At 38.1% G+C, this 26807-nt stretch overlaps 1 protein-coding gene across 1 annotated transcript in view; it reads right to left on the bottom strand.

Moving 5' to 3' along the window:
• cachd1 (cache domain containing 1) overlaps window positions 1-26341 on the bottom strand; it is a 94809-nt gene extending 68468 nt beyond the window's left edge. The window contains exon 1 of the mRNA XM_015038335.1: window positions 25633-26341. Within this exon, the coding sequence (XP_014893821.1) occupies window positions 25633-25872 (240 nt within the window). The 5' untranslated portion in view covers window positions 25873-26341. The remainder of the gene's footprint in view (window positions 1-25632) is intronic.
• Between the last annotated feature and the right edge of the window lie 466 nt (window positions 26342-26807).

The following is a 26807-nucleotide window of genomic DNA, read 5'->3' as shown; positions in this document are numbered from 1 at the left end:
GAGTGAGAAAACTCCTGTTGTTGATTAGCCACAGGTTAGCTGCCTTTGCCCCATCGCCTCGAGTGTTTGTTGTTGGAGCTGTTTTGCGGTTTTCACAGCTACAGAGCAGTCAGCGAGGAATGCTCGCCTCTGAAACCTGAGAGGCCTGGGGCTGTCTGAGCCACTGGGGCCCCGTGGGCTACCGTGACCCGTAATCAAACAAGGACACCAAAAACTGTTGGTGTCTGAGCATATTCAAACTTTTCTGTGCAAACCACTGCCAAGCATTTCTGGGAAAATGGAAGCTCCACTGCCTTTGTGAAGGTCTTCACACCACTTGAGTCCTTCCACACTGCATCAAGTTCTGCAAACTCCATTGTATTCAATTGGGATTTCATGTGATATACCAGCACATAATTATAAAGTGAAACAAAAATGAAATATGGTTTTCTTATATAAAAAAAAAAATCTTAAAAGTCCATGAATACATGAATATGTTTTCATCTAAACCACTCAGTCTGAAGTCATTTACAACCCTAAACCAGATTTTTTTCTGGGTATGCACTGTCACTGCCAATAAAATTCAGATTCAGTCTTTCTGCTTATTGGTAAATCAGTGACTGTATTCAAATATGTTGAAGGTAAAGGCAACATATTTGTTGTTCTTGTGAAATAAATAATTTGAAAGTCAGTGTGGAGAAACATGGTTATTTTTGCAGACGTGCAACAAAATCAGTTTGTAACAGGACCATAATAATGAGAACACCATAGCTCTCCAAGAATGTCATAGTTTGGCCTCTAAAGCCAAGTTAAAAGGAGAGTCTTAAAGAGTGAGCTTAAAAGCTTCCCTGATCTAAAATGGGCAGCTTTCTGATAACTAAGCTCCAAAGCAATGCATTCAAACATTGATCACAGAGAACGGGCCTTTTTTTGTCTCATTAGGCCAGTTTTAAATCCATCCAGCTTGAGGTTAATCCCAGCCACAGCTGAATTGTTTGCAGGAATGGCTCAACTTTAAAGAAAGTTCATCCTACGAGTTCCAAAACCAAAAACCAACATCTGTAGTTCACAAAACCTGGGTTGTGTTTGTTGTCAAGACAGCAACACATTAATTTATTTACCACTTCAGCTCATCTACACCATTTTGTTTGATGTAAAACTTTGAAACGGTGAAAACTGATGATACAGTCACCAGTTTAATTTGTCAAGGAAGAGAAAAAAACAAATAAAATCAGGGCAAGATGAAACTATAGTTTTTATAAACTTATTTGTGCTGCCAGATCAAAGTGTTATCTTTGTGCTTATTTACAAGCTATAATTAGCACTGGTCGACATGTTCCAGTGCAGTCTGGGACACCTCTTCATGAATGTGATAAATCATTAGCCAACGGCAACTTTTTATGCTATTACGTTGTATTCTTTTCTGTTGGCGTACATTAGTCATTATGTAAGACAGGTTTTAGCAATAAGGACAGGTTTTAAAAAGCTACAGGTTCAATACTGCTAAAATGTCCAAAGAGTTTTAAATTCTTTAATAGAATTCAACAATAAGTGGGAGTTTGTCAAGTTTGTCGTAAAATTGTAAAAAATGTCATATAAAGGACTTTTTGCAGCATAAATTTGACCTTTGAAATTTTCTATGAAGTAATATTAAAACCTCGCCTGGTTCTCGTGAATTCAGTATCGTATGTTGACTTGTGAGTTTTATGTATGGTTACACTCATCGTCAATAAGCATGGGCAAGTTACTGGTTTCAAGCTTTAAGGTTATTCAAAAGTTCCAAAACATTCATGTCATACCAGAGATGCCAGAGAAGAATGAGTGAGAAAAATGTTCCCCAATAGTAGAGCGTAGACAGATAAGCACAGCACATCCTCCTCCTTAAACCTGTTTATGCAAACAATGAGTCGGCTGGCTGGGAAAAAAAAAAAAAAAAAAAAAACACAGTTGGCATGCTTTTTTTCCATTTACAAGTCAGACAAATGCATCTGTTTGGAAAAAACCTCAGTCACAAAAAAAGGCTGTCATGGTGTGGAAACGTAAGGAGCGTCTCTTTTCAAGTCAAACACGGTTTCAACATGACCGTTAGTAAGCTATGAGTGGTGTGTGCATTTAAGAAGCCACCTGCAGGCTGCAAACACGACTGTTGGGCTGGACTAATTCACCAGCTAGATATTTATAACTATATGAAACGGCAACATTTATATTATGCACAATGAGGACTGGATAAATCTTATTCTGTATTTTTAGACTTTTGTATCAAAAGAACACTGTATAAACCAAATCTCTAACGGTAATTATTGCAATAGAAGGAAAAATTCTACATTACACATTTTAGTTTTAAATCTTGTATAAATACTTTGGAAGAACTACATATTTACTTAAAGTTATACTATAAGAACATAACCTAATGCCATGGCTGACAGTAGTGCACTCACTACAATCTACAAGGAAATACATGACAATATTGGGGGGGGGGGAGACAGAAGCAGAGATCAGGCAGATTTAAAGCTACACCTATTAACTCTTCAGTTGCCAGTCAGCAGGTTGTGCACACCACCCTCCTACATCAGCACACCCACACTAATCCTGTCTCCAGGGCTTCACTGGGTCAGGGTTCATGTATGGACCAAAAAGTATGTCTTAGGTGTGGCTGAATTTACATACAAACGTGTTAGTACTAGGCAAATGTGCAAACCTAATGTGTAAAAGCTCTTTCACTGCAAGAGATGGATGAGTAGTTGTTCTATAGATGTAGAGCCTCAAAAATTGGTTTGCACACAACAAAGATGAAAACCTGAAGCCCATGAGACAAACTGCTGCTTCCTTGCTGCTGCTGTTGCGCAGCCTGGTGTAGCCCCTCTTTTGCCCCCTCCAAACCAACTCCTTGCTCATTGCACTACAAAGGCCTGGAAGCCAAGGGTGCAGTATTAGAGCTTCACTTCTGATGTGCATGTTTTTTTTTCCCTCCTCCTTTTTCTCGTAGACCTTTGCCATGTCTTCTTTTCCAACCTCCTCTCCTGTCTCCATTTTCTTTTTCCTAAACACTACAAAGAAAAGACAGGAAGCGGGCACTTGGGAGAGGAAACTGTTTGTATTTGTAATGAAAATAATAATAAAAAAAGAACAGTGCAGAAATAACTGCCTCCCCTTTGCAGTTTTTTTTTATGGTGAAGTTGCACTGAACTCCAGGAGAAAGATACATTTCTAGGGTTTATTTCACAACAACGATATCAAATGTAACTCGGTGCAATACTTCTGTACTTCTACCCAGTGAAAGTGATGTTTATCAGAAGTGTTGATATCAGCTCTTATTGATGTGATCACATGACAAATATTGCGTCATCTTGTTGAGGCAGCAGGTCCCGGTGGAACTGTTTTGTACAGATGTGTTGTGTGATTGAGTTAGGGGCCATGTTTTATGCAGAAATACGCTCGGACAGCAGTGCTGATATTTTGCTTCAATGATTCCACAATCTGGTGTTTTTATCTTCAGGCGACATTAAAAGTTTTGAGGAATGTTTATCAGATGCAGTGAGAAATGACATATTTTGTGCGATTATCAATACTCGCAGATTGTGCAGTTGCTAAAAAGTCCTGGATGTGTCTAATAAATGTCTTTCCAAAAGCCTGATACTAAAGCTCATCATATGCCACAAACAAGATCTTCATGGATTTCCAAAGTTTAGGTCCTAAGGATAGAATCAGATCTTAACAGGATTTAGACAGGACCATAAAAGAAACGACCAAATAAATGGAACCAAGTCAGCAGAGTTTCTATATTCAACCATAATGGCCAGAGAGGAACCAAACTGTAGCTAATTAAGCGTGTCTCAATCTCAACACTGTGAAGAAGGTTGGCTAATTAAATGACAAGCTGTCAGTGTCTACCAACTGCTTGCTGCTGCATTTAAGGGTGACGGGGGTCAATTTAATTTGAATCGACCCAACCGACCACCTGAGGCACCCTCAGCCCACCTACTGTGATGGTCTGGGTGCTGGTGGTGAGTGTGTGTGAGTGTGTATGTGTGGAGAATCTATTTTTGGATGTTTACTGGCTGTTTGGAAAATATCTCAAATCTTTACTGCACAAACTCATAAAAACATAAATCCTTATACTCATAGCAGCACACTAATGTGCAAAACTGTCCCTCATGCTCATCAAAGCTCTCTGGTGAGCCTCTGGTGGTGTCTCACCGAGGTCCCGCTCTTCACAAAACACCTTAAGTCTCACCCAAAAAGGACAAGAAAATGCTGGTTCTTCTGTACGAACGGAAGGCTTTTATTCTCTAATTTTTGTTCATCTTGGAAACACTTTCAAATAATCTGATCTGGAAATAGAAGATGAAGCAATGTAAAATATTCACTATGTAGCACAGGCTTGATTTACTTCTCTTGTTGAATATGCTACAGTTCAATTGGATCTCTATTTAAAAATCTGACACAAATGTAGTTACTACATTTATTTAAAGCCGCGCAGCAATTATTCTGACTGCCACAATGCTAGTATAAATATGCAGATTATTACAGTTCCATTAAGATTAATCATCTCTTATTCTGACACACAAGAAAAAATTAATCCCCAAATAAAATTAGAGGAAGTTTTTAATCTCGTTTTGCTATTCTAACTTTTATAGTTTAACAAGCTGTTATATTTCTTATAATCAGAGGAGAAGAAATCATAGAAACCTTCTTTCAGCCAGCTGGCAATGTGCAGCAGAACTCTAAGCTCAATAAAACCAGAGGAAACTCCAGTTCCTTCAGCTGTTTTTCACATCTCATTAAAAGCATTTAGACTGTAGGAAGAGACTGATGGAATGTTGTTTTTATTGAAAATCACAATTTTGAAAAAATTGTGATATTTGGAAATACTTCAGGCTGGTCTAAAATTTTATTCTGTCAAATAAAATACATCAAACAATAAAAGGTGCTCTCAGACACTAAAATGTGACTTTTGATTCTTCAATACGGTGAATAAAACAAAACTTGTTTTAACAGCTGGTATAAGTTGAACTGCCCTTCATCTCCATTTATATTTAACCCAGTCAGACATGTCAAATTATCTCACAGACGCAAACGCACAATAACAGTTTCATCAAATTTTCCTTGTTACTGTTCAACTAGGTTTAGGGCTAGGGTTTGGGTAAAGTCAATTATTTACAGTGAATTCCTAAAGTTCAATGTCTTAAATGGTTTTAATGCTTCAGAGGCAGTAAAATTGTGACTTTTCACTACTGACTACAAAGTCTTATCAAGTCATAAGTAGAAAGTGACTTTGGACCTTCAGGGTATAACTGCTGTATGATCCTACTTTTCTTTCAGTGGCAGGTCCCATGTTCCTCAGCGTATCGTTAGCTAAAATCAGACTATTGCTGAATGTAAAAAGAAGGACTAAGTTTTGGACTAGAGTATGTGCATAGTAACACTTGTGTCTTTTGCTGTTAAACATTTTAATGAAAATCTGATCTTCTTGTACAAGTTTGATCTCGTTTGAGTTGCCCTGTAGAGAAAACCAATAAAAGACTAAAAGAACTGATTTTTTTTTTTTTTTTTTTTTGAAAGCACTGGAATAGGCTGTTATTTTGATGGATCACCTAATGTTAAAAAAATAATGTGCCATAAACATAAAGAGTAGAAAACATGAACATGTGCATTTAAATAAATAAGTATTGCCTCTAGTCTATGACCACAGTGAGTACTTTGGGAGAAACTGGACTTTCTTTTATCTTCCACCACCTCATCCAACCAGGGTCTCCTCCACTCCAGTGAAGTGGGAGGATGAAGCCTGTCAGCTGGTGGGGCTGTGGTTCTGAAACAAGACTCACTTTTGACACTGCACCATCAGGGTCCAGGGAGAGTCACCAGCACGTCTACCCCAACAGCCTCTGCAGCACCTCCCTATGCCTCCCCCAGGAGGCTCTCAGCCCGAGTTGTTTGCTCTCCCTCTCCACCAGACAGGATATAATGCTTTCCACATGTGAGGGTAAAAAAGGGGGGAGAATGGTGAGGTGGAGAGAGAAGAAGTGGGGAGGAGTTGCATGTGAAGAGAAGAAAAGCATGCACAACTGGAGGCTTAGAATGACTAACCACAACAGAATCACATTTTATTTAACTAAAATACATGATTGCCAAAGATGTGTAATCTGAATAGTTCAGCATCTTTTTCATGGCCTACAGTCACTACAAAGCCAACAACTAAAGCTGTGTTGCCTTTACCAGTCTGTGAGGACCAGTCAAATCCTTGAAATGGAAAGTGGCACCTAAAGTCAACAAATAAAACCCTCAGTCTGAAAGTGGTTCCAAAAACACAGCAGACACCAACATCATCAGAACAAAAGAAAAAAAAACATGACAGAAACACTTTTAGAACAATTCAAAATGATACTTAGACATTTCATTAAAAGGCCAAAAATAACAAATTGGATATCTGATGATCAATCAAAAGTGCTATGATAAAGTAGTCCAGGTGAAATCAACTCAATCTATTTTAATATGCATAGAATTAAACACATCACTTAAAGACTATCCAGCATGACAGTTGCTGCGTTTCCATCACAAATGTGTGCAAAACTTTGTCGATATTCCACTAATGTCAGAAATGTCAGGAGGATATACAGATGTACAAAAAGTCAAGAATGATACCCTGGATGACTCCAAGAGACGGTAAGGTTATTTTCTTCTGAGGAAAGAACAGAATATAACCTTGACACCATACACTTAAAAAACAAGTTCTGTAGCTGATAAACCCATACAGTGCCAAGAACACTTTATGCATGAAGCTCTGGGGGTTAATTAATTATGATGGACATGTCTACCAGAGTGATTGAAATCACTTTGTGCTTCATAAAAACACTTTTAATGAGCACCATCTCAAAAGTTTAATATTACACTAACTGGCAGAGGCTCACAAGTTAGAGTGGATTTTAATGTGGTTGATGGTTAAATTCCACGGCCTAAATAAAAAGCCCTTTGACAGAACGCTGAACCACAAATTGCCACTGATGGCAGGCAAGCACCTTGCAAAAAAGCCCTGTGCGTTATTGTGTGTTTTACAGAGCAAGTTAGCAATGCGTCCTGTTTGTCATAGAAGTACAAACTCTGGTCTGAAGGTGCTTCAGAAGAACAGACAAATTAAAATTCACGAGCCTTAATTGCAGAGCAAAAGATTGAAGCATGAGAAGGAGCTATCTGCAGACCAATACTAAAGCCACATGGCAGGACAAAAAGCATAAACAGGACCGTAAAGTAAATGTATTTGTTCTTAAATACATTTACTTATGTTTTGTATTGTGTGTGCAAACAGTACTCTGCATGTGGAAATGTCAAATATACAAATGGACCTCTAACAACCAGTGATTTATTTTGCACCAAGTCGTCTCAAGCTTTTCAACACAATCTCCACAGGGATGTAATAACACCAACACAGAAAAATGGAATGACACTTTATTTTCCAAATTTTTCTTGAGAGCAAATGTCAAGTGCATGTGGTTAGGAGCATTGGGCACAAGCCATTACCTTATGCTTGTCACCACATAATACCTTCACTTTGAAGTCAAGGTAATGCAATCGTTAAATAACATGGCCTCGGGCCACAGCAACCACACATTAATCGCGTCAGACTAATTGCATGTAATAAAACTTTATGAAAGCAAATTTTAATACAGTGACGCAACTCGGAACAAACATTAAATATGTTCAAAATCCATGGCCGTATAAGTTAATAAAGCTTCTCAGAAATGTGTTGCAGACCTTTTTAGGCTTCCAATGGAATATCTGACATTTGTCTTTCTTGATTTTAGCCTGGAAGCAACAGCGTGCACACACCTTGCATCTGTAGCAGCGCCAGTTCTGTGGTGCATTATGGGAGTAACAACTCGCTGTTAAAGTGGAGCCTGAGTGAAAAGATTTGAAGGAGCGATCAAAGCTGCATACCAAGGCACTTCCATTAAGGTGATAAAAATCAGGCAGTAAAGGGGGAGGAAAACAAAACCTCACACACAGCAGTCAACTTATTCCAACAACACATAGTAATGAGAAAATCCTGCCTTTCTTTGGAAACCATGAAATGTTCTCTCAATCAAAAGGCTCATCAACTGTTGCTTTGGCGCGCAAACAACAAACAACAAACAGTGTTTACGTAGAGTTACAAGGTCGAAAGACATCATTTACTTGCACAGTCTTAAGATTAACACAGACTTTAGCGATCAATTATATTGAATTAGTCTGTGGTCAGTCTGAACCTTTTGACCTATGCTGCCTGTCGACTCAGTGACGTTGGGTAAAGAGCCTCTGAAGATAAATTTTCAGGTTCTGTCACAGATTCTTAATTGAATTTATCTCTGGACTTTGACTGGGCCATTCAAACTAAGGACATATGATGACTTCACTTGCAGAAATTGTGGATGAAATCACTGAAGTTGGCAATAAAAATGGATATCAATGTATAATGTTGAATATTGTAGACTTTGTGTGGTGGAAGGAATTAAGAATGGATGGACGAAGGAATTAAGAATGGATGGCCAAGTAATGGTGGAGTTTAATGCTTTTAGAAACAGTCAAAATATAACAAAGAAAAATACTTAATTTGGAAAAAGAATTTAAAATAAATGTTAACCAGCACCGATTTTAACATCAATCTACTTTGACCTAAATTATTCCACTGCATGCTTTGGCTATATGTTTCGGATCATTGTAGAGCATTGGCTAAATGGCACTCATCTAAAATGTCTCACAAGCAGTTAATAAGCTAAACAGAAACATCTGTTACAACTAAATGTTAACTAACTTAGCATTAGCCACAGGCAGAGCTAGTGAAGGCAGCTGTTTGAGGGAGAGGAATTGACTCTTGTTTTCTCTTCCTCAGTAAGTAAAAACTAAAAGCCGTTTGTTGCATTTCAATACAATCAGGAATTGCAAAGTCTGTTTCAGTAAAAGACGATGTTACTGCTGCTGTAGTTTTCAGAAAAAGTCCAAGACACCTGGATCGAAACCGGGAAAAATGTAATTGAGACCATTGCAACACCAAGACTTGGAAAAAGCATTCTCAAGAACATGAACATTTTGATGGCCACAACATAACCTGTGCTTCATAACGTCCGTTTTAGCAGGACTTCATATATCAAATGAAGACCAACAAGTGTGTGACAGAACCATCACTGATAGGCTGTAAGCACTGTCCAGAGGAAAAATAAAAGATACAAACAAATAGGAACCAATAAAACTGTGGATATATCGTTCCTGTTTAAAAAGCGTCTCTGTAAGCAAAAAGAAAGTTATATGGTCTTAGATGGTTTATGCAGATGGTCTGGTTTATGCAAACCATCTGTTTCCCACAGTAAAATTCAAGTTATTTTCAAGCATTTTCAATGCAAGTTTTCAAACTTTTTCAGCACCACACTTTGGAGACCAAAATTATACAAATGAACTCTAAAGCCACTTTCAATTCACTTTCATATGACAATTTATAACTGTAATTATATCTTGTGATAGTATGCTACATGCTAAGTAGAGACAAAGAATTAAAACATAAAGTTATGTTTTGAAATGTCTCTCACACACTGGGTTATCACACCTGGAAGGGCTTTCAGATGTGGATCTTGAACCTTTTACTATAGAGATGAACAATAAATCTTCAACGCTCTCAGCACAAGGAGACAAAAATAACGGTGTATATTCTGAGAGAAATGCTGCTAAGTAATCAGTGAGCAGGGAGCTCATAAAAATGCTGCCTGGATCCAATCAAACTGAATGATGGTTCTTGTTTTAGGCTGATTAACCATTGGAACAGCAAAATGCAGGCGAACGTCAGGGGACAGCATGTGAAAAAAGCAGAATGTTTAGATTGTAGGGAGATAAGAAGCATAAAAGTAGGAGACCAGGAAGAAAGAAAAAATCCTGGGGTGGTCTCCTCAGGTTTCTGAGCAAGATATGAGCTCATGTCTGGCGTGTTATAAAGGTCTCTATGCAGACAGGGGGCTTTGTTCGAATACATGTACTCTCAGGGAAGTTCCACTCACTGATCATTGGAGACCAAGAAGAGGATTAAGAGTCATATAATAGAGGTTTTACCTTTGAAAAGCTCAACTTCAGCAACCTTGACTTGATAATCTTTGTTGGCCTGTTTTTACTTGACCGAAAGAAAAACTGTCTAATGAAAGAACATACATTACCTCAAATGTATTCACAAGGCCATGTAAATATTGTGGTTGTTGCTAAGGTTTGAATGTTAGAGGTATGACGCTACGGTTGAAGAAACTTTACCTTATGCAATCTAGCACTAAAAAAATGGCATTGGGTTCAAAAAATTACGCCAAGATACACAAACTCAATTTTCAGTTTATTTAGTCACTCTTATAGTCAATATACAGTCGTTACCAAATCTAATGCTTATAGAATTGTCGTGTTTCAATTTTGTAGCAGCGCATTACATTGCAAGATTGTGCAAAGGCAAACAAAATCACTAGATAACAAAAAATGTGTTAAAAAGGGTATTTTAACTCACAAGCCACTTTTATCTCTATTTTTAATGGAAATAATAATCATAAGAACAAGAAAAGCTGGGAAATACTCCAAAACCAATTAACTACATAAAAGAGGAAAAGATGATACAGTAAAAGTTACTTCAGGGCATTCAAGAGAATATAGAACATGTCAAATGGTCTCCTCCTGAGAAGTGTACAACAAAACTGCGTTGCCATTATATGAGAGCACAACTCCATCAAACAGAGAGAAAAACTTTTAAACCAAGACCTTGAGACAAAACGTGTTCTGATAGCAAAGTCAAATTCAAATATATTTTAGGCATTTTCGTGCATTTAGCAGTCATGGTTGTTTGGGATAGATTGTTGTATTTAGTTGGTTGCAGTTTGTAACTTTCACTACATCTTAAATTTTTAAAGCTGCAATGCCAGAACATTTTTCAATTTATCACTCCTAGTAAGAAATGATGCAACATAGGGAACAATATGCTTTAGAGTAAGAAAGCATTAGTCTTTATGACATGAGCTCATTAACAAGAGACATTATTTGTGTTAGCTGGGAGCTGAGCAAGGAGGGAAAACATCAAGCAACAGTTGACTGTTTTGCAAAAAAATACACCAATATGTCTATGAAGATAGAAGGAGTAACCGATTTAAACTTTACACATTAAACAGCCTTTTAATGCCACATTCCCAGCAGACCAGCCTACATCTGCACTGTGCTAGAAACTCTTTCAAGCAAATTCAAATATTCTAAGAGGACTGGATACCAAACTAAATACACAAAATGCATTTGGATGGACATAAATAGAAAAAAATATATAATTTTCTCTAGTTTCAGAAAACAAAATCTGCCTGAAACGAGACCAATGCAAACACGAGGAAGAAAGGACAGTTTGGGAGTTATAAAAAATAACGATTATGGATAAAATAGGAGGAGGAAAAAAAATAACCAATCAGTTTGAAAAGATCAGAGAGTTGCTGTTTGGGATTGAGATCAAAGTACGAGAAGGAAAAAGGTGGAGGAGAAAAAAGAAATGCAAACAAAGGATAGGAAATGGACACCTGTTGGGTTTTGGATCATGCAGGGTCAATATTCCCATCAACTAACACACACAACTTTTGCTGGAAATGTAATCTATTCATTGTATAAAAAGACCAAAAAAAATTCTAAACACAGATATTCTATCAGAATAAGAGCAATTTATCTAATTTGCATCAATTTGCTATGCTAAGTGCTACCAGAATTTGCACATAAATTTATATTTTTTCCTCACAAAAATTAAAACAGATGTCATGGTTGGGGGTATTTCAGCAAGACACACTACACACAGAGTGGTTGACAGCGCCTCTGCACCAGCATGTCAACAATGTAAGGGGTGTATGGGGTTGGGGTTGTCCGCTGAATATGCATCAAGTGTTGTTTTTGTTTTTTTTCCAGGGTTGTCTAAACATTGGAAAGCTCTCTCCCATTCAGATTCACGATTCAATTGCTGCCGGGTGAAGAATTCAGAGTACGAACAGAGGAAAGGAGTTCCCCAAGGACATTCACAAGTTCCTGGTATGTAAATAGCAAAAGGCTTCGCTGTCGTAAATGTGAGGAGTAGGGGAGCACAATGCTTCGCTCACGACATATGCAGGAGACATATGACTGAATCTCTCAAAGAAGAATCTCCCATTTGGCATTTCAGCTGCAGCAGTGCGTCAATCAAACTGCATGGTTCTGCATTTCTTAAATATCAAAAAAGAAATCTGAATATTATGGAGACATGTAGTAATGTGGAAAATTAGGACATCCTACACCGGCCTGTGCATTTTCCTAAAATGTTAGCACATATGGATATATAATACAGGGCCATAGGAGTCATTCAGAAAGAAGGCTGTAGCAACCATTGAGTCTGGTGAGGTACTGAAAAAAAAAATCTGTAATCAACTTTTCTGCTCTCCAGAAATAGCATCCAAGTGGAGGGCATTCAAAAATACTTCCAACATGCTTAGTTCTGGATGTATAAGTAAGTTCACCCTGGAAGATGGCTACAAGATGTTAAAAGAAGTCTTGACAAGTTCTAAAATGGAATAAGTGGACGTACAGCAAGCTCTTGTGACTGTTGATATGAAAATGCATGCATGCCAGGACAATCAAGCAACTCACAGTTCATAATATAAGAGATTCAAAAATAAGTAGCAACAAAAGAAAAATCAAATCTCACAAGTTACTGTTTAAGTTCTGCATCAGATAAACCACTTAAGTTCTACTGCCCTGGAAAAGATCTGGCTGTCCCTTATTTTAAAGAACAGGTATTATTTTTAGTAAAAAGAACCAAACAAGAACCCCGCAAATACAATGACAACTAAACGTTGAAGACCTGGGCTTGTCTGTTTTTCAAACCAGCAAGTTACAGTATGCTCTTTCCCTCTTATCATTTTTGCTCAGTTAGATTTTGTTCTTGTTTTTCCTTCACACACAAATTATTTTCCCGTAGCTGTGTAAGCAAAAGCAATCAACACCAGGGTAAAAAATAGAAAGTACAAAATTCTTTGGTTGAGGCAACACATTTACTTTTGACAGATCTTGCTTAAAACTCTGCATTTCTAAATTTTAACATTTCTGAAATTAAAAAAAAAAAAAAGTTCCAGCAAATGTTCAAAAGGGGATGCAAGATTTCCAGTAACACTGCCAAGAGATGCCAGAAGCCAAGTCCAGCTGAATGACCCGCCAACTTCTGGGCTTGAAAGACTGAGAAAAATTGGCATGAAACCAACCAGCCAATGCTGGTGCCAAAGCTAATCATCTGGGGAAAGAAACTTTCAGACATACAGACTACGAATGATGATAAAAGACATGAAACTGGGCTGCTAACTTAGAAACCTTGCAAATAGAAAGTCAGAACTAATTTCTTAAATTACTTACAATTTGGGATTTGGAGATGTAATGCACTTTAATGTGTAATTTATCCAATATAACAATCAATTTTAGAGTGTGTTTTACTGGATGAAGACAGTGCAAGCGAGTTTGTAAGTCAAGCAGCATTCTTATTTTTATCCCCCGTCAATCTTATAAACCAGCTATCTGTGAATGAACATTCAAGAACAGTCTCTAAGTAAGCACCCAAATAATAATTAGATGAATTACTTTAAAAAGTAGTGCTAGTGCCCTACTGTAGGGACCACCTCAAGCATTTAACATGCATAGGTGAGTGAATCTTCATCAGTGCAGAGCATGAGATTGAATAACCCTACAATTCACTCATCATTAAGACATTTTAAGGGAAACTGTGTATATTCCACAGTAGCCTATGTGCGGTAGCTATGGCATCTCTACACTCTTGACACTTGTCCAAAATATCCACGGCAACCTAGCTTAGCCAGGGATCAAAGTGTGTATAATAACGTTTTACATATACTTAAAAGTAATATATTATTTCACTGAAACTTGCAGAAATGTAAAAGTGAGATGAGTATTCGTCAAAGAAGACATTATCTTATATAAATTATTTGTCTTAGGATTTTTCTCTAAAATAAGCCATTTTTATGCACCATTTTCACACTAACTGTAAAAACAAAATTATAATTACAGTGCAAACATAAATTTTAAGAACTACAATGAGAATGGTTCTTTCCTCTTGCTTCTTTTCCTTTACATATAGGTCATCTACATTATTTGAGCAATACTTCTGGTTGAGAGAAATCTCAGCAATAGCTAATCCAAGCAGGAGCTGCTCTGGATGCTGAAATTTGAGTCTGTTTATGTCAAGTGTTTTGGTGTATTTGTAAAAAAATAGAGTAAGAGTGTGACTTCACCCCTTTGCAGAATTTTGAACACTCAGCATCGTCTTATGTTTTATCTCAAACTCAAAGTCCCGACTGCTCCTCTCTGCTTCCTAATTAGCAAGCTGCATCTCCCACCCCGACTTTGCCATTTTCCTCCAGCAAAATACAAACACTGCACATCTTTTCATCTTCAGAACAGCCTCGTCTTACTGAGGCTCAGGCAGAGACGGCAAAGTTCAACTGATCAGCACAGGTCACCTACTGATTCATCTTCAAAGGTAGAGAAAGGAGGAAAAAAAACAACAGCAAACACGAAACAGCAGAGGACATGATTCCACATACCACCACCCAAAGACGACAACACCAGGAGGCAGGAGATGATCAGGATGGTGTGGAAGACAGACCAAAGCATAACTAGGGCCAGTGAAGAAGGCTTTAAGAAAATAAAACCTCTAGATTTATTTTACAGAAGCTGGCAGCTCCACTATGCCTGAAAACAACAGCAGAACACTTTAGTAGGAGCTTCTTGGTGACATCACGACATCCAGCATAGTTACAAAATTGCAGGCCTATCATCTCACAAATTTTGCTGGGTGATAACTTGTCCCAATGTTGTTTTGAGATAATTTTCTAATATAATATAATGGTAATGGCATAATTATGCATCAACATTGTCAAAGATTAATAACCTTTAAATTCTAATGAATATTGAACATTGGAAGACATTTTACATATCCAAAATATATCAAATATATAAACAGAAATATATAAACAGAAACAACAAAGTTGTTCTTTAATAAAAGGCTAGTTGAGATCAAAGCACCAAACTAAAGACTTCTGTCATTCAATTTTTGGTAGAAAGAGAGAAAAGAGGAAAACAATAAATCATGCAAATGGAAATTGAGCTTGTTTTAATTAATCATATATTTAATTGATTTATTGCTTATTGTGACAGCCCTCACTAACAGCAAGCATATTTGTTCCATTTTGTATTTTTTGAAATATATTTTAGGATGTCTATTGATTGTAAATAAATGAGAATCTTGATTTTTATAAAAAAAAATAAAATAAAAAAAAAATTGGCACACTCAAGGTGCACAATACTGCATATTGGGGGATATTTTGTGTTTGAACTATTAAACTAGGCAGTAGAAAGTGTTTTTGGAGGGAATCTCAAGTATTTAGGGAACGTAGCTGTCATTGTGTTCCCTTATCCAGCATAAACCAGTGCTCCATTGTAACCCCAATATTTGCTTAAAAGTCCTTTAGAAAATTGCAAAGAAACCACACACTTCCAGTACCCAACTAAACAAACGAAACCATCACAGCTCAAGCCCAACATGAACTAGAAGATGATGGACCCCCACCTTGCCTCAGAATGAAGCAGCTATGTAACATAACCCAGGCTTTTAAGTATAATTTTGAATTTGTGTTGATGGGGAATCTGAACTTTCAATGCACTGCACAAACTTCTGACTGGCACCGTTTCTGCCCTACATCGTAAAGTTGAACTTCAGTTCAACTATTTATTCACACTGCAGGAGTGGTTGTCAACATGCAGCACTGAATTTTTCTGACACTCTTAAACAATTCAATGAGCTACCAGTCAGAGAAGAGAGTTTGAACACTTAGTACAGGTCTGGTTTATATTTTTCATGATGCTAAATTTCTATGTGGCAGCAGACTAATAAATGGCTGCACAGAAAGAAGTTAAATCAACTGAGCTGACCTCCATGACTCTGTGACCCTGAACTTTGAGTAGTGTTTTAGCTCCTCAGGAACTGACAAAAGACTGCACTGACTGTTTTTTATACACCAGTCTCAGACTCCACAATATGACAGCCTGCTATGCAGAGACTGGATCGGCTGCACAAAATATCTTTGAATCTTCTCTCTCTCCCAACCCATTCACCTAATTTAGCATTTTTTCCCTCCTGTTCTCTGAACTGCTTCCTGCCTAAGGGAACAACCCTGAAGGCTGCTGTTGCATATGCAAGGTCACATCTTTACCCGAGAATATGCACCTACTCTCTCACAAAAAACCAGGGGGGTATAAACTATGGATGAATCTTTGAACCTCAGAAAGGAACTTCCAGAAACCTCAAAGGTGTCTGTATACAACTTAGAACTGAAAATGTGAGAAAGACCAGGCGTAGGCAGGAAGAGAAAAATGGGGTTAAAAAAATGCGAGGAAAAGAAGTCCAATGTGCTTCTACACCGTAGGAGTTCCAACTCTCTCCTCATCGAGAATGCAAAGCCTCTTCTGCAGCAGTGTGTGAATGTGTGTGTGTGTGTGTGTGAGGGGGATGGGAGAGCAACAAATTCAACTTGTCTGGGGGAGGGAGCTGGTCTCTAAATTCTGCTGCTTGTCCCCCCAAATGCATATTGTACCACCAGACCCCCACTCCTTTCAGCTCCTTCATTTTCAATATGGGCCCACATGGCCAAAAGATGGCCTTCGGTTTTATCGTTTCTGCTGCAACACACCCAGCAGGGCCTGCAGGAGTCTGACAGAACACACCAACAACTAGAAAACTAGAAATAGAGGTGAGAGGTGCATCAGAAAAAGAAAACTCACTTAAAAACAGTGAGTTAGCTCATACAAAAAAAACAAAAAAACAAAAAAACAGACAATTGGTTCCATAAAAATGAAATCAAATGGCTCCATATCTGGAACAAGTGTGTATAATTAAGTGTAGTTTAAAACAGTTGCTTTCAGGGTTTTTCCAAATTTTCCACGACAAACATCATACATTTGCAAAATCTTATTTTTTAGTGTTATTTTATACTTGCATTTTAAGGTACTTCTACGATGGACTGTCGACCTGTCCAGGGTGTACCCCACCTCTCGCTCTAAATGTGTCCCTGGAGATAGGCACCAGTACACGTCCCAACCCCTCTAGGCACAAGGGTGTAAGAAAACGGAGGGATGGATGGATTTTAAGGTAGTTTTATCTTACCTTTAAATGTAGAATCTTCAAGAACTTCAAAGAAAATGAATGAATGAATGAATGAATGAATGAATGGATGGATGGATGGATGGATGGATGGATGGATGGATGAAAAACAGGTCAATCGATGGATGCAGAACTAGACATATCGATGGATAGAAAAAGGAAAAATTGATTCACACTGGATGGATACAACTTTTAGGGATGAGATGTTAGTTTCCATACTTAAACAGGCCTGGAAAGCGCCCATTCCATAGTTTTTAAAACTGTAGGAACTCTGTTCTTCAGAACCATACATTTATAAACATAAGTAAACAACGACTCAACTTTTTATACAAATCACAGACGAAATGTTAACAAAAATCAAGGCTTTGTTGGCCCTAAATGCTGCAGAAGCATTAAACAAAATATCATATTTCTTAAGTAACCTCCCTCTGCGAAAAAGTCACTGGTTTTTAGTTCTTGTGGTGGAAAATCCAAACCGGTTAGGGTCTAAAGCTCCTCACACAAGGAAATCGTCACGGCAGCCATTTTCAGTTTGACGGAAAGGAAAACATTCATGTCAGTCAAGGAAAAGCCAGACATCTGGTTTGATTAAAGTTGCTTTGGAGACTTCTGCACTGAAATGGCTCCTGTGCTGATTTGGTAATCAGGTCTCAACTTGAAATCAGTTCCGTTTTTACTACACCTAGCTATCGACAAAAAATAATTGCAACTTTCTGCTTACTCAAAAATCTACCTCCATCAGGAATTGAAGGTGAGCTGCACTGTGACCAATCAGAATAGAAACAGCGAAAGTATGGCAAACATTTTAAAAAACAAGAACTGTAAGTAAAAGTAGGGCACCTTTATAACAGAATGCAGAACATGGATACTCCCATCAGATCATCTTGTTTGATAACGAGTTGAAGTCAAAACCTCAACTGAAAACAAAGCTTGGATTGCATTTATGATTATCAAACAAGTTTCTGATAGCTGCAAGTGGCATTTTGATGCATATCAGGAAAAAGTCATCAAGAAAGTGTACTTTGCAGATAGAGAACGTTGTTTTTGTCAAATCAACCGCACTGTGATTTTATCCTAAAAAATATTCAGACGAGACAGGCGTTCTGCGTTTCGGGGAAGATCAGTTTGAGATATGAGGAAAAGAGATAAAGGGCATAAAAAAACAACATAAGCAGACAGAAAAATGTGAGAGATGGCAGGGGCTGCAAAAACACTTCAAAACCACTTTCGGTCAAGGCCAAACACAGAGGGGGCCCCTGTTTCTGCTGAGAAATGTGGGAAAAGGATCAAAAAGCGGTCGCATAAATGATCTGGCCACGTCAGGACAGAGATTTAAACCACAACAGCTGGTGCACATAGGGAGGAACATCAGTTTTGTGTTCCATTTTAACCGCAGTTCAGCAGAAACTAAACAGAGTGCAATGAGCTGTACGTATACCGACACACAATTATGATTGATAGAAATGTACTTTGTATCAAATGAATGCGTGGTTTCTGCAAAAATATTAATCACTTTAGGACTTGTGAAAATATTTTACATACTTATGATTTAAGTACAAGACTCCTGACAAATAATTTCATGTATTTGGTGTACTTACGATGAGATGTTATGTCCAACTTCTTTCTTATTGAATCACAAACACTGGCCTTAACTGAGGCAAGGGAGTCCTGCGGTGCTTTAGATGTTCCTCTGGGTCCTATGGTGACCTGGATAAGTTCTTAAAACTGTCATTGTCCTTCAAACTTTTACACACCACTGCACTTGTGTTAGAAGGTAAATTGTTCTTGCTCCTCAAAAACTTAAGAAGGTGGAATGTCTGTGTGTCTAATGTTTCTACTACGTTGTCCTAGAAAGGTCCATAAAATTCAAAAGTCCCAACAAGTCACAACACAACAGCAAAGACATAAGGGATGCTAAAGCTAAAGTTCTGCTATAAGAAACAAAGCGAAAAAGGCTGTAAAAACCTGACTGCATATCATCCACTTTAGCCAGTGTCCGCATAAGCATAACGCCCATTTAGCATAACTTCTATTTTAGCAAGACGTTCCTTTAGCATAACATCCGGTTTGGCATAACTCCCATTATGGCTTTTGTTGTTGTGTTATGCCTTTTTGCTGTTGTCTTGTGGCCTTTTTGTGATTTGTTGACCCTTCAGGACCAAAGACCGTCCATTTCACAGCAGTTTCACAGAAGGATTTTGTTCAACTTTCCAATATGTGGATAAGACAACATCTTCAAACAGCCCAACATTTTAAGAAATTGAGTCTTTTTGTTCTGTTCTCATAACTTTTACTAAAGAGGTAGATGCAACAGAACTGATTCATTTAACCCAGGTTTGTTTACAAGACGAGACCTTTAAAGGCTATTGCAACAACACATTATCAGTAGGGTAAAACTAGCCTGTGTCACGACAGTCTAATCCCAGCTCACGTTCCATATTAGTGGCTGAACAATCCAACACTTGGTGAATTCTGCTTCACAATAATAAGAAGAGCAAATATCGAAGGATCAAAAAGCGACATTACTATGAACGCTTGGCCACCCAGTTATCCTCATGGTAATCTCTACAAAGGAGATTTTATAGGTTTTCAAAGATTACAGATTTCCCAGTGGGACTCAAGGGGGAAAAAATCCTTAATTTACACCAACTATAACCAAGCACCTTAAAAGTCAAACACACACTGTGAGTAATATTTAAATTTTAGTTTGAAAAAAAAAAAAAAACACTGAAGCTTGGAGATATTCTTTTATTAGCTGCAACGGGGGAATTAAAATCTATGGCTCTGCCTAAAAACAAGGAAGTTTAAAAAAAGAAAAGTACTCCAAACAATAATAGTTATGGAAGAGAACACAGGCACAGAGATTTCAGCAAATCCTCTGAGGGCTTATAAATCACTGAGACTCATCATGATTTATAGGAGGTGTAAGACAATTTCTGCTCTCGCACTGCAGTTCAAGGATGACTAATGGGAAGCACCTGAAGCTCCGTAAACCTGAAGACATGTGAAAGCAGGTGAGACGAAAACCCAAACACCAGACAGCATTATTATTTTTTTTTGTATAAAACATCATGTACAGTTCCTTGACTTATTCAAGGTTTTTTGTTATCTAAAGGTTGTGGCCAGAAATGCATAAAGCACAAAAATTAGCCGTAAGTCTAAAAAGAAAATGGAATAGAAAGAAATTATGCTCCCAGATGAAGCAATGAGTCTGTGAATGTAAAAGTAACCTTGATAGAGCTCAGAGTCATGCAGGCAGAGCAGCAAGACGTAAGAAAGCTTTGAAGCTTTTACTGCAGAGAGCATAGCAGGAATTCTGATGCCCTGCTATATCTCCTCAAATCCCCCACCCCCGACTCTCTCCAACTGGTTCAATATAAAGGGAGGATAAAGAGCAGAGCCAGTGTTTATCCAGCTGAGGGACAATAAAAAGAAAAGTAGTAAAATGAGAAATGGAAGGTTGCTAAGAAGCTGGAGGAGGAGGAAAAAAGAGGGAAGAGGAGTGAGTGTCTGACAAATGTATTGGAACCTCTGAATTCAAGATATTGAAAACCAGTAGGAAAACCACAAGGCTCTACAGCTCTTGGATTGAACGCAAACCAGAAAAGTTACAGGCTAAACAGCATTAATGCAACATGATTTCCTCTTTTCCTTTTTCTTCTATCCATCTGAAATCATAATTAATTTTATAATTATTTTGTGCCGTCTAGTTCATGGGTCAACCTGGCCCCACTTCAGATCAACATGTTGCAGTTTCATTCATACAGCTTCGTATGAATGACAACTCAGTTTTTAGACTAATATTTAAACCTCTGTGTATATGTATTTCCCTTTGCAGTTCAGCATTCAGAATTATAGTTAAATGTTCATTAAAATGATAAATTAGTATGTAGAATTTGAAATAAATGTACAAAGCCATCTAAATTTTGTATTACATCTTATTTTTATCGATTGTAGATCTGATCCCCAGTGATTCGGGGGACCCTGATATGACAGCTTTTAACCCCAGACTCAACCATAATAGATGTCAATGACCCTCAACTGGTAGAACACATTTATTGGAGTCAGAGAGTCATATTTCCTGTCAGTAGTACATGAGTATAACAGAAAATTGCCCTAAAAACAGTTTAATTCATACCTTTCAAATGTTGTCCACCAGGACCCTTTAAAGATGGTTGCATCCTGCCTGGATCCAGTGACTGTACGCCAACAGACAATACAACTACTATTCAAAAGGGGGCGCCCTTTTCATCAACAGCAGATGAAGAAAAAGCTTAAAATCATGACCAGAAAAAAAAAGACAAAATCTACCAACAGCTACCTGAGCTAGTCATCAAGAACGAGTTTAGCTAAAAATGGTACAAACAACTCAGATCATGATTATGTTTCTAATAAACAGATTAATTTCATACAAAACAAATAAAATCTCATTGTTCAGAACGTTTTCAAAACTTTAAGATCTATATTGTGTATTTTAAATGAACAAGAAATTATAAATAGAAAAAAATCTGATCAGAAACCACTTTTTAATGAACTCTACAATTATGCTCCAACTGCAGGAGAGAAGTAAAATCTTTAAACAAAAAGAAGAAAACCTGCCTAGATGTGACACTCAAGAAATATGAACACCAACTAAAGCAAAGTGTCATCTGTACACCTTCACATCTTGTGGGAAACTCAGCAACAGGCTGGCCAGCCTCAGATTACACAGCTGTAAAAGAAAGAGGGGTGGAGCAGAGATGACTACAATTACATTTTACATTCTGATTATGGGACACTCACTCAACCAAACCCCAGAAATCTTTTACGGAACTGAATCTTTAAAAACCACACTGCTTAAAAATCAAACTCCTTTTTCTACACAAAGCTGACTGAAACAAAAAAAAAAAAAGCTTTGAGATGTAAAGTGCCTTGAGGAAAAAAAATATATATATTTTTTTATATTTTTATAGCAATAAATTCCACCACTTCTATACAAACAACCAGCAATAAAGTCAAGAATATGTGAAGTGGAAGAAAATTATAAAAGAGAAGATATTTTTCTTTAAAATATAACTTCCAGAGAAATGTAGAGTGCATTTCAGTTCAGTCCCCTTGGGTCCATATTTTGTCTTGTACAGAAAAATCAAGACTGACAATTTTTTTATAACTCTTTGCAAAAAGCTCCAGCAATCTGGATGGAGGGCACATGTGAACATCAACTGTATGGATTATATATTTAAAGCTGTTGGGAGCTTTCGTGGTGATGTCAGTTTTTATTTTACAGAGTTTTGCAGGAGGGTAATCCTTCCCGTTTCTTGTGTTTCTTACAGAGATAGTCAGAAATGTCTAACGTTCTCCTACAAACTCGGAGGCTTTCAAAGAACAGCTGGATTTATAGATCCAACCTGTGGGCTGTAGTTCCCAAAAAAGAATTTCTGAATGAAGCCGATTGCTGTGGATTTTGTTTAGTAGTATACGATTTTTCAGAATTTGATTTAATATAAAAAAATTAAACTACAACAAATTTCCTTCCACTTCAAAATGCTGCACATTATGTCGATGTATGACTAAAACCTATTGAAATTGGTTGTAGCTTGGCAAAATGTGAAAATGTTTAACAGTTATGCGTACTTTAACAAGGCACTATGTACTAATAAGCTATCTGCTCACTTTAGGAAAGTGTTGGTACCTGAGCAGAACGTAAGAATATATGACAGAAAAAGCAATACATAGCAATTTATAACTCCGGACAGCGTCAGTTATAAAAAGATAAAAATCAGTATTGGCCTAATTTTAAGTGATATCTTTGCTCTAAAAGCCTGTTAGCCTTCATTGCTGTTCTATTTTCACACCTATTTTCACACCAGCAGCTGTAAGTAAGAAACAGCACTTCTAATTTACCATAAATCTTTCTTGCACATCACAAACAGAACCGGGAAGCTCATGGGATCAAATCTACACAGAAACTCCTCCAGTCTGATCTGGACAGCTGCTTTCTCACATGCAGCTCATGTGAGGGCAGCAGGGAGTGACTAAAAGCAAAAATTCAGTCATGTTCTTTAGTTTCAAAACATTTGGAGAGAAGAAGAGAAAAGAAAGAAACTCCACATAGTAAAAAAATAAATAAATACAAATTATTGAGTTTAATTGAAATTCTTAAAATGTTTGAATTCAGGATTCATCCAAACATCCAGCGGATTCCTGCAGTCTCAGAGCGTTTTCCCTGCATGCATGTCTGTTATACTTGTAGCGGCACAAAACGCATCACAATCAGTCGGATCAGCTTCCAGCCGTGACAGATTCTCACAGCTTATACAACAACATGACAGCTCCGGGGAGTTTACCCTGATGCTCTGGAGTGACGCTGAATGCCGCTTTTGGTATGAATATTAAATCAGTCATAAAAGTTTAAAGTGAGACTGACAAAAGCTAAAATTACTTCTAATTAATTACATCTTTGTAGTCAACAGAACGGTTTTCCAGTCATTTGAGAGAGAGGGGAAAAAAAAAAAAACATAAGCAGCCATTAATTCTCTGCGTTTGCAGGCAGAAAAACAGGAATAATGCCGAGACAAAGCAATAGAAATAAGAGCAAGAAAGAGAGCGAGCACAAACTGGGGCTCTGGGAGGGGATGAGCAGTGACAACGGTGGATCTGCCGGGATCAGAGGAAGCCCTCAAAGCCGACTCCCGGTGCTGGGATGAAGGCGGCTCAGTGTGGAGGCAGAGGAGATGAAACAGCGTTTGGGGCCTCGGCCCCCCCGCTGCCTTGCCTCTGTGCTCCAGGCCTGTGAGCTCCTCTGCCTCTGAAGTGCAAAACACCCCTCATCCCCCTTCCCCTCCCTGAAGCAACCACCACCCCTGCACCCTGCCATTTGGTGTGTTTAAGGGACTCTGCATGGATGGACATGACAGGGTATGGATTTAAAGGTGTTCATTCTGTCTGCTTCTAATTAGTTACAACTGGAACATAAAATCCTCCTCATTAGTGGGAAGAGTTGAGGAAAATTAAATGCATCAACTTATTGGCTGAAAATCGAAATCAGGTGATTTTCCCTTGTTCGGTGGATCAATCACCAGCAGCCCCCACTAGTCATTAAATGCATCAAAAATAAGAAATCCCACCATTTGCAGTCAATGAACACACCACCAAGCTATTCTCTGGTGCATTTTAGTTTTAAGTTTAGCAAAATAAATTAAAAAAAATAAATAAATCTGACAAAGGTTAGGGACACATTGCATGGATGGACATGACAGGGTATATAAATATGTAAATGGAGATAAACTTGTAAATCTCTCACTTTCTTCTCTAGAAATGGATCATCGAGTGCATTTGTTCCTCTTCATGTTTTATAAAATACTTTAAATTGGTCAGACTCTGGCAAATAACATGTCACGCTGTGAAGAACCCCGGAAAACCCAATCCAGCAGTGCATCTCAAAGAGAAAAGAGTTAAGAAATTCCCTCTTATTCTGAAATCATTTACTTATTTGCAATTTGCTGCAAAGCAAAACCCCCAAACTAATCAGTTCAGTAGATTTTGATGCAAAATAGTGAGAATTTTCCCCTGATTCCAAAATTAAAACCTCTCTTGCTCTCAGAAACTACACTTTTTTTTTTTCATTTTGGGGCTTTTATAGTTCTTAGGGGGAAAATTTAATCTGAATAGCTATGTTACACCATAAAGGAAACTAGAAATTGGTAAAACCATAAAAAAGCAGGATTGGTGCATCTCTAAAAGCTGTCATCAACAATTGCCTGTTTAAACCAACTGTATGCAGAACTGCCTTAAAAGCAGCATTCTGTTGATCTGTTCATTCACAGAACATTTTCTGATTTTATTTTTTTTACTGCAAAACAACCTTTATCTGATGTTTATCAAACTCCAAAGGGTGTATAAGACCACATAAACCATCTGTGCTGTCAGTGATTAAAATAGATTTAAGAAATAACTGGCCCATTTCTTAACCAACTGATCGGTGCACTTCAACAATTAACACATCTACAGGAACTTTAGATGACTCTCTTGGGGGCGAAAGGCTTTATCTGTGATTTAATTATCCGCAAGAAATAAAAAGAAAACGAGGATATTTTTACTGACTGATCTGTGAATGCTGCATTTAGAACCCCTCAAAAAAAAAAAAAAAAAATTAAGTGCATTGCAGAGACATATGAATCAGCTCTGAGATACAGCCTGTTAACCTTGATTATAGGGTCCCGTCTGCACATAATTAGTTAATGTCTCCTGATGTAATTCCTTATCAAGATTTATCGGAGGACCGCGTGCTGATGCTCCACATTAATGAACCCAAACTTCAAAGCATTTCTTTCGCGCTGCAACGCCACAGCATTTTGTTTCATAACACCCCAATGTTTTTCTCGACACGATTCTTCTGTCTAGAGTATTTCAGGTGCAGGCCTCCAAGTAAGGGTCAAAACGTGAATAAAATGCAACTATTTCATTACCTGCATCGTGAAAACTCCCAGCTCCTGTGAGGACAGCTTTTTCATTTGCTCCGCCAAAACTTGCGCTTCTTCCAGGATGGAAAACTCCGTCTCGGCTCCGCAGTATCCACAAGAGAGAGCCGAGCAAATCAAAGCGAGGCGCCACGAAAAAGCCACCGAGCCGCCGCGGAGGGGAAGGTGTTTATCCCGGAAAGCAGCGCGAGTCCTCGGCGTCTGAGCCTCCGCAGTCCGCCTCGCCATGATGGCAGGAGGTTTACAGCGCTGGAGGAAACACTGCGTGTGAACTGAACTGGTGGTGGAAAACAAACAAACAAACAAACAAACAAGAACTTCAAGGGAACTTCTTTTTACAACTTTCCAGCGGAGAGTACGAGTGTGCTTTCTCCCCGGCAAGAACCTCAAGTACTCCCAGCAATGCAAACCATCGCGCCTCCTTTACGTCCCCCGGGGAGAGCGAGGGATATCCATGCGGAAAAGTAGATGTGTTTATGCTGGTTTTCCCTTTTCTTTCTTTCACAGCGTTGCTCCCTCCTCTAGTCGTCGTTCCAACTCCTGGAAGTCTGGCAAAGTGTGTGAGAGCCGGAGATTCACCACAATGGGAGTGAAAGTAGGAGGCGTGGAAACAGTAAGGAGTCCCACCGGCGCCTGGATCTCTCGATCAATGGATCAGGGGCCCGTGACGCGTTCACTGTTGCTGCGAAAAACAACAATCGAACAAACGGCTCCAGTGAAATTAACTGTAAACACATTAGAAAACATTTTTGTTTGTTTGTTTTGATGTAACATTTCCTTAAAAAAAAAAAAAAAATTCATGTTTTGCTAACTGGATTTCCTTGTCAGAAACCGTTACTGAGCAACAAAAGCGACTACATGATTTTTGGTTTACACAACGTATTAAAACTAATTAGACGACGGTGGTCATAAACAGCTGAGCAGTAGTTTGAATTTCCTTTGCTTACGTCTCATTTTCAAAATAATGAAAATATAAACTCGCCAGCAAGGAATAATAATAAATAAAAAATGACCCGTTTTTCTCTAATTCCGACGTCCTCCACATCCAACTTCACTACCAAAATATTATTCACCCCGTGACGTCACTTGGGTTTCCGCAGAAAGGTTCACATTAAATGATGAAAAATTTAACATATATATTCCTCCTCAAATTTGATTGAAAA

This window comes from Poecilia latipinna, unplaced genomic scaffold, assembly GCF_001443285.1.
Source record: "Poecilia latipinna isolate Pla-1442-1.1 unplaced genomic scaffold, P_latipinna-1.0 Scaffold438, whole genome shotgun sequence".
Classification (NCBI taxonomy): domain Eukaryota; kingdom Metazoa; phylum Chordata; class Actinopteri; order Cyprinodontiformes; family Poeciliidae; genus Poecilia; species Poecilia latipinna.
This window is presented reverse-complemented; position numbering and strand designations above follow the sequence as displayed.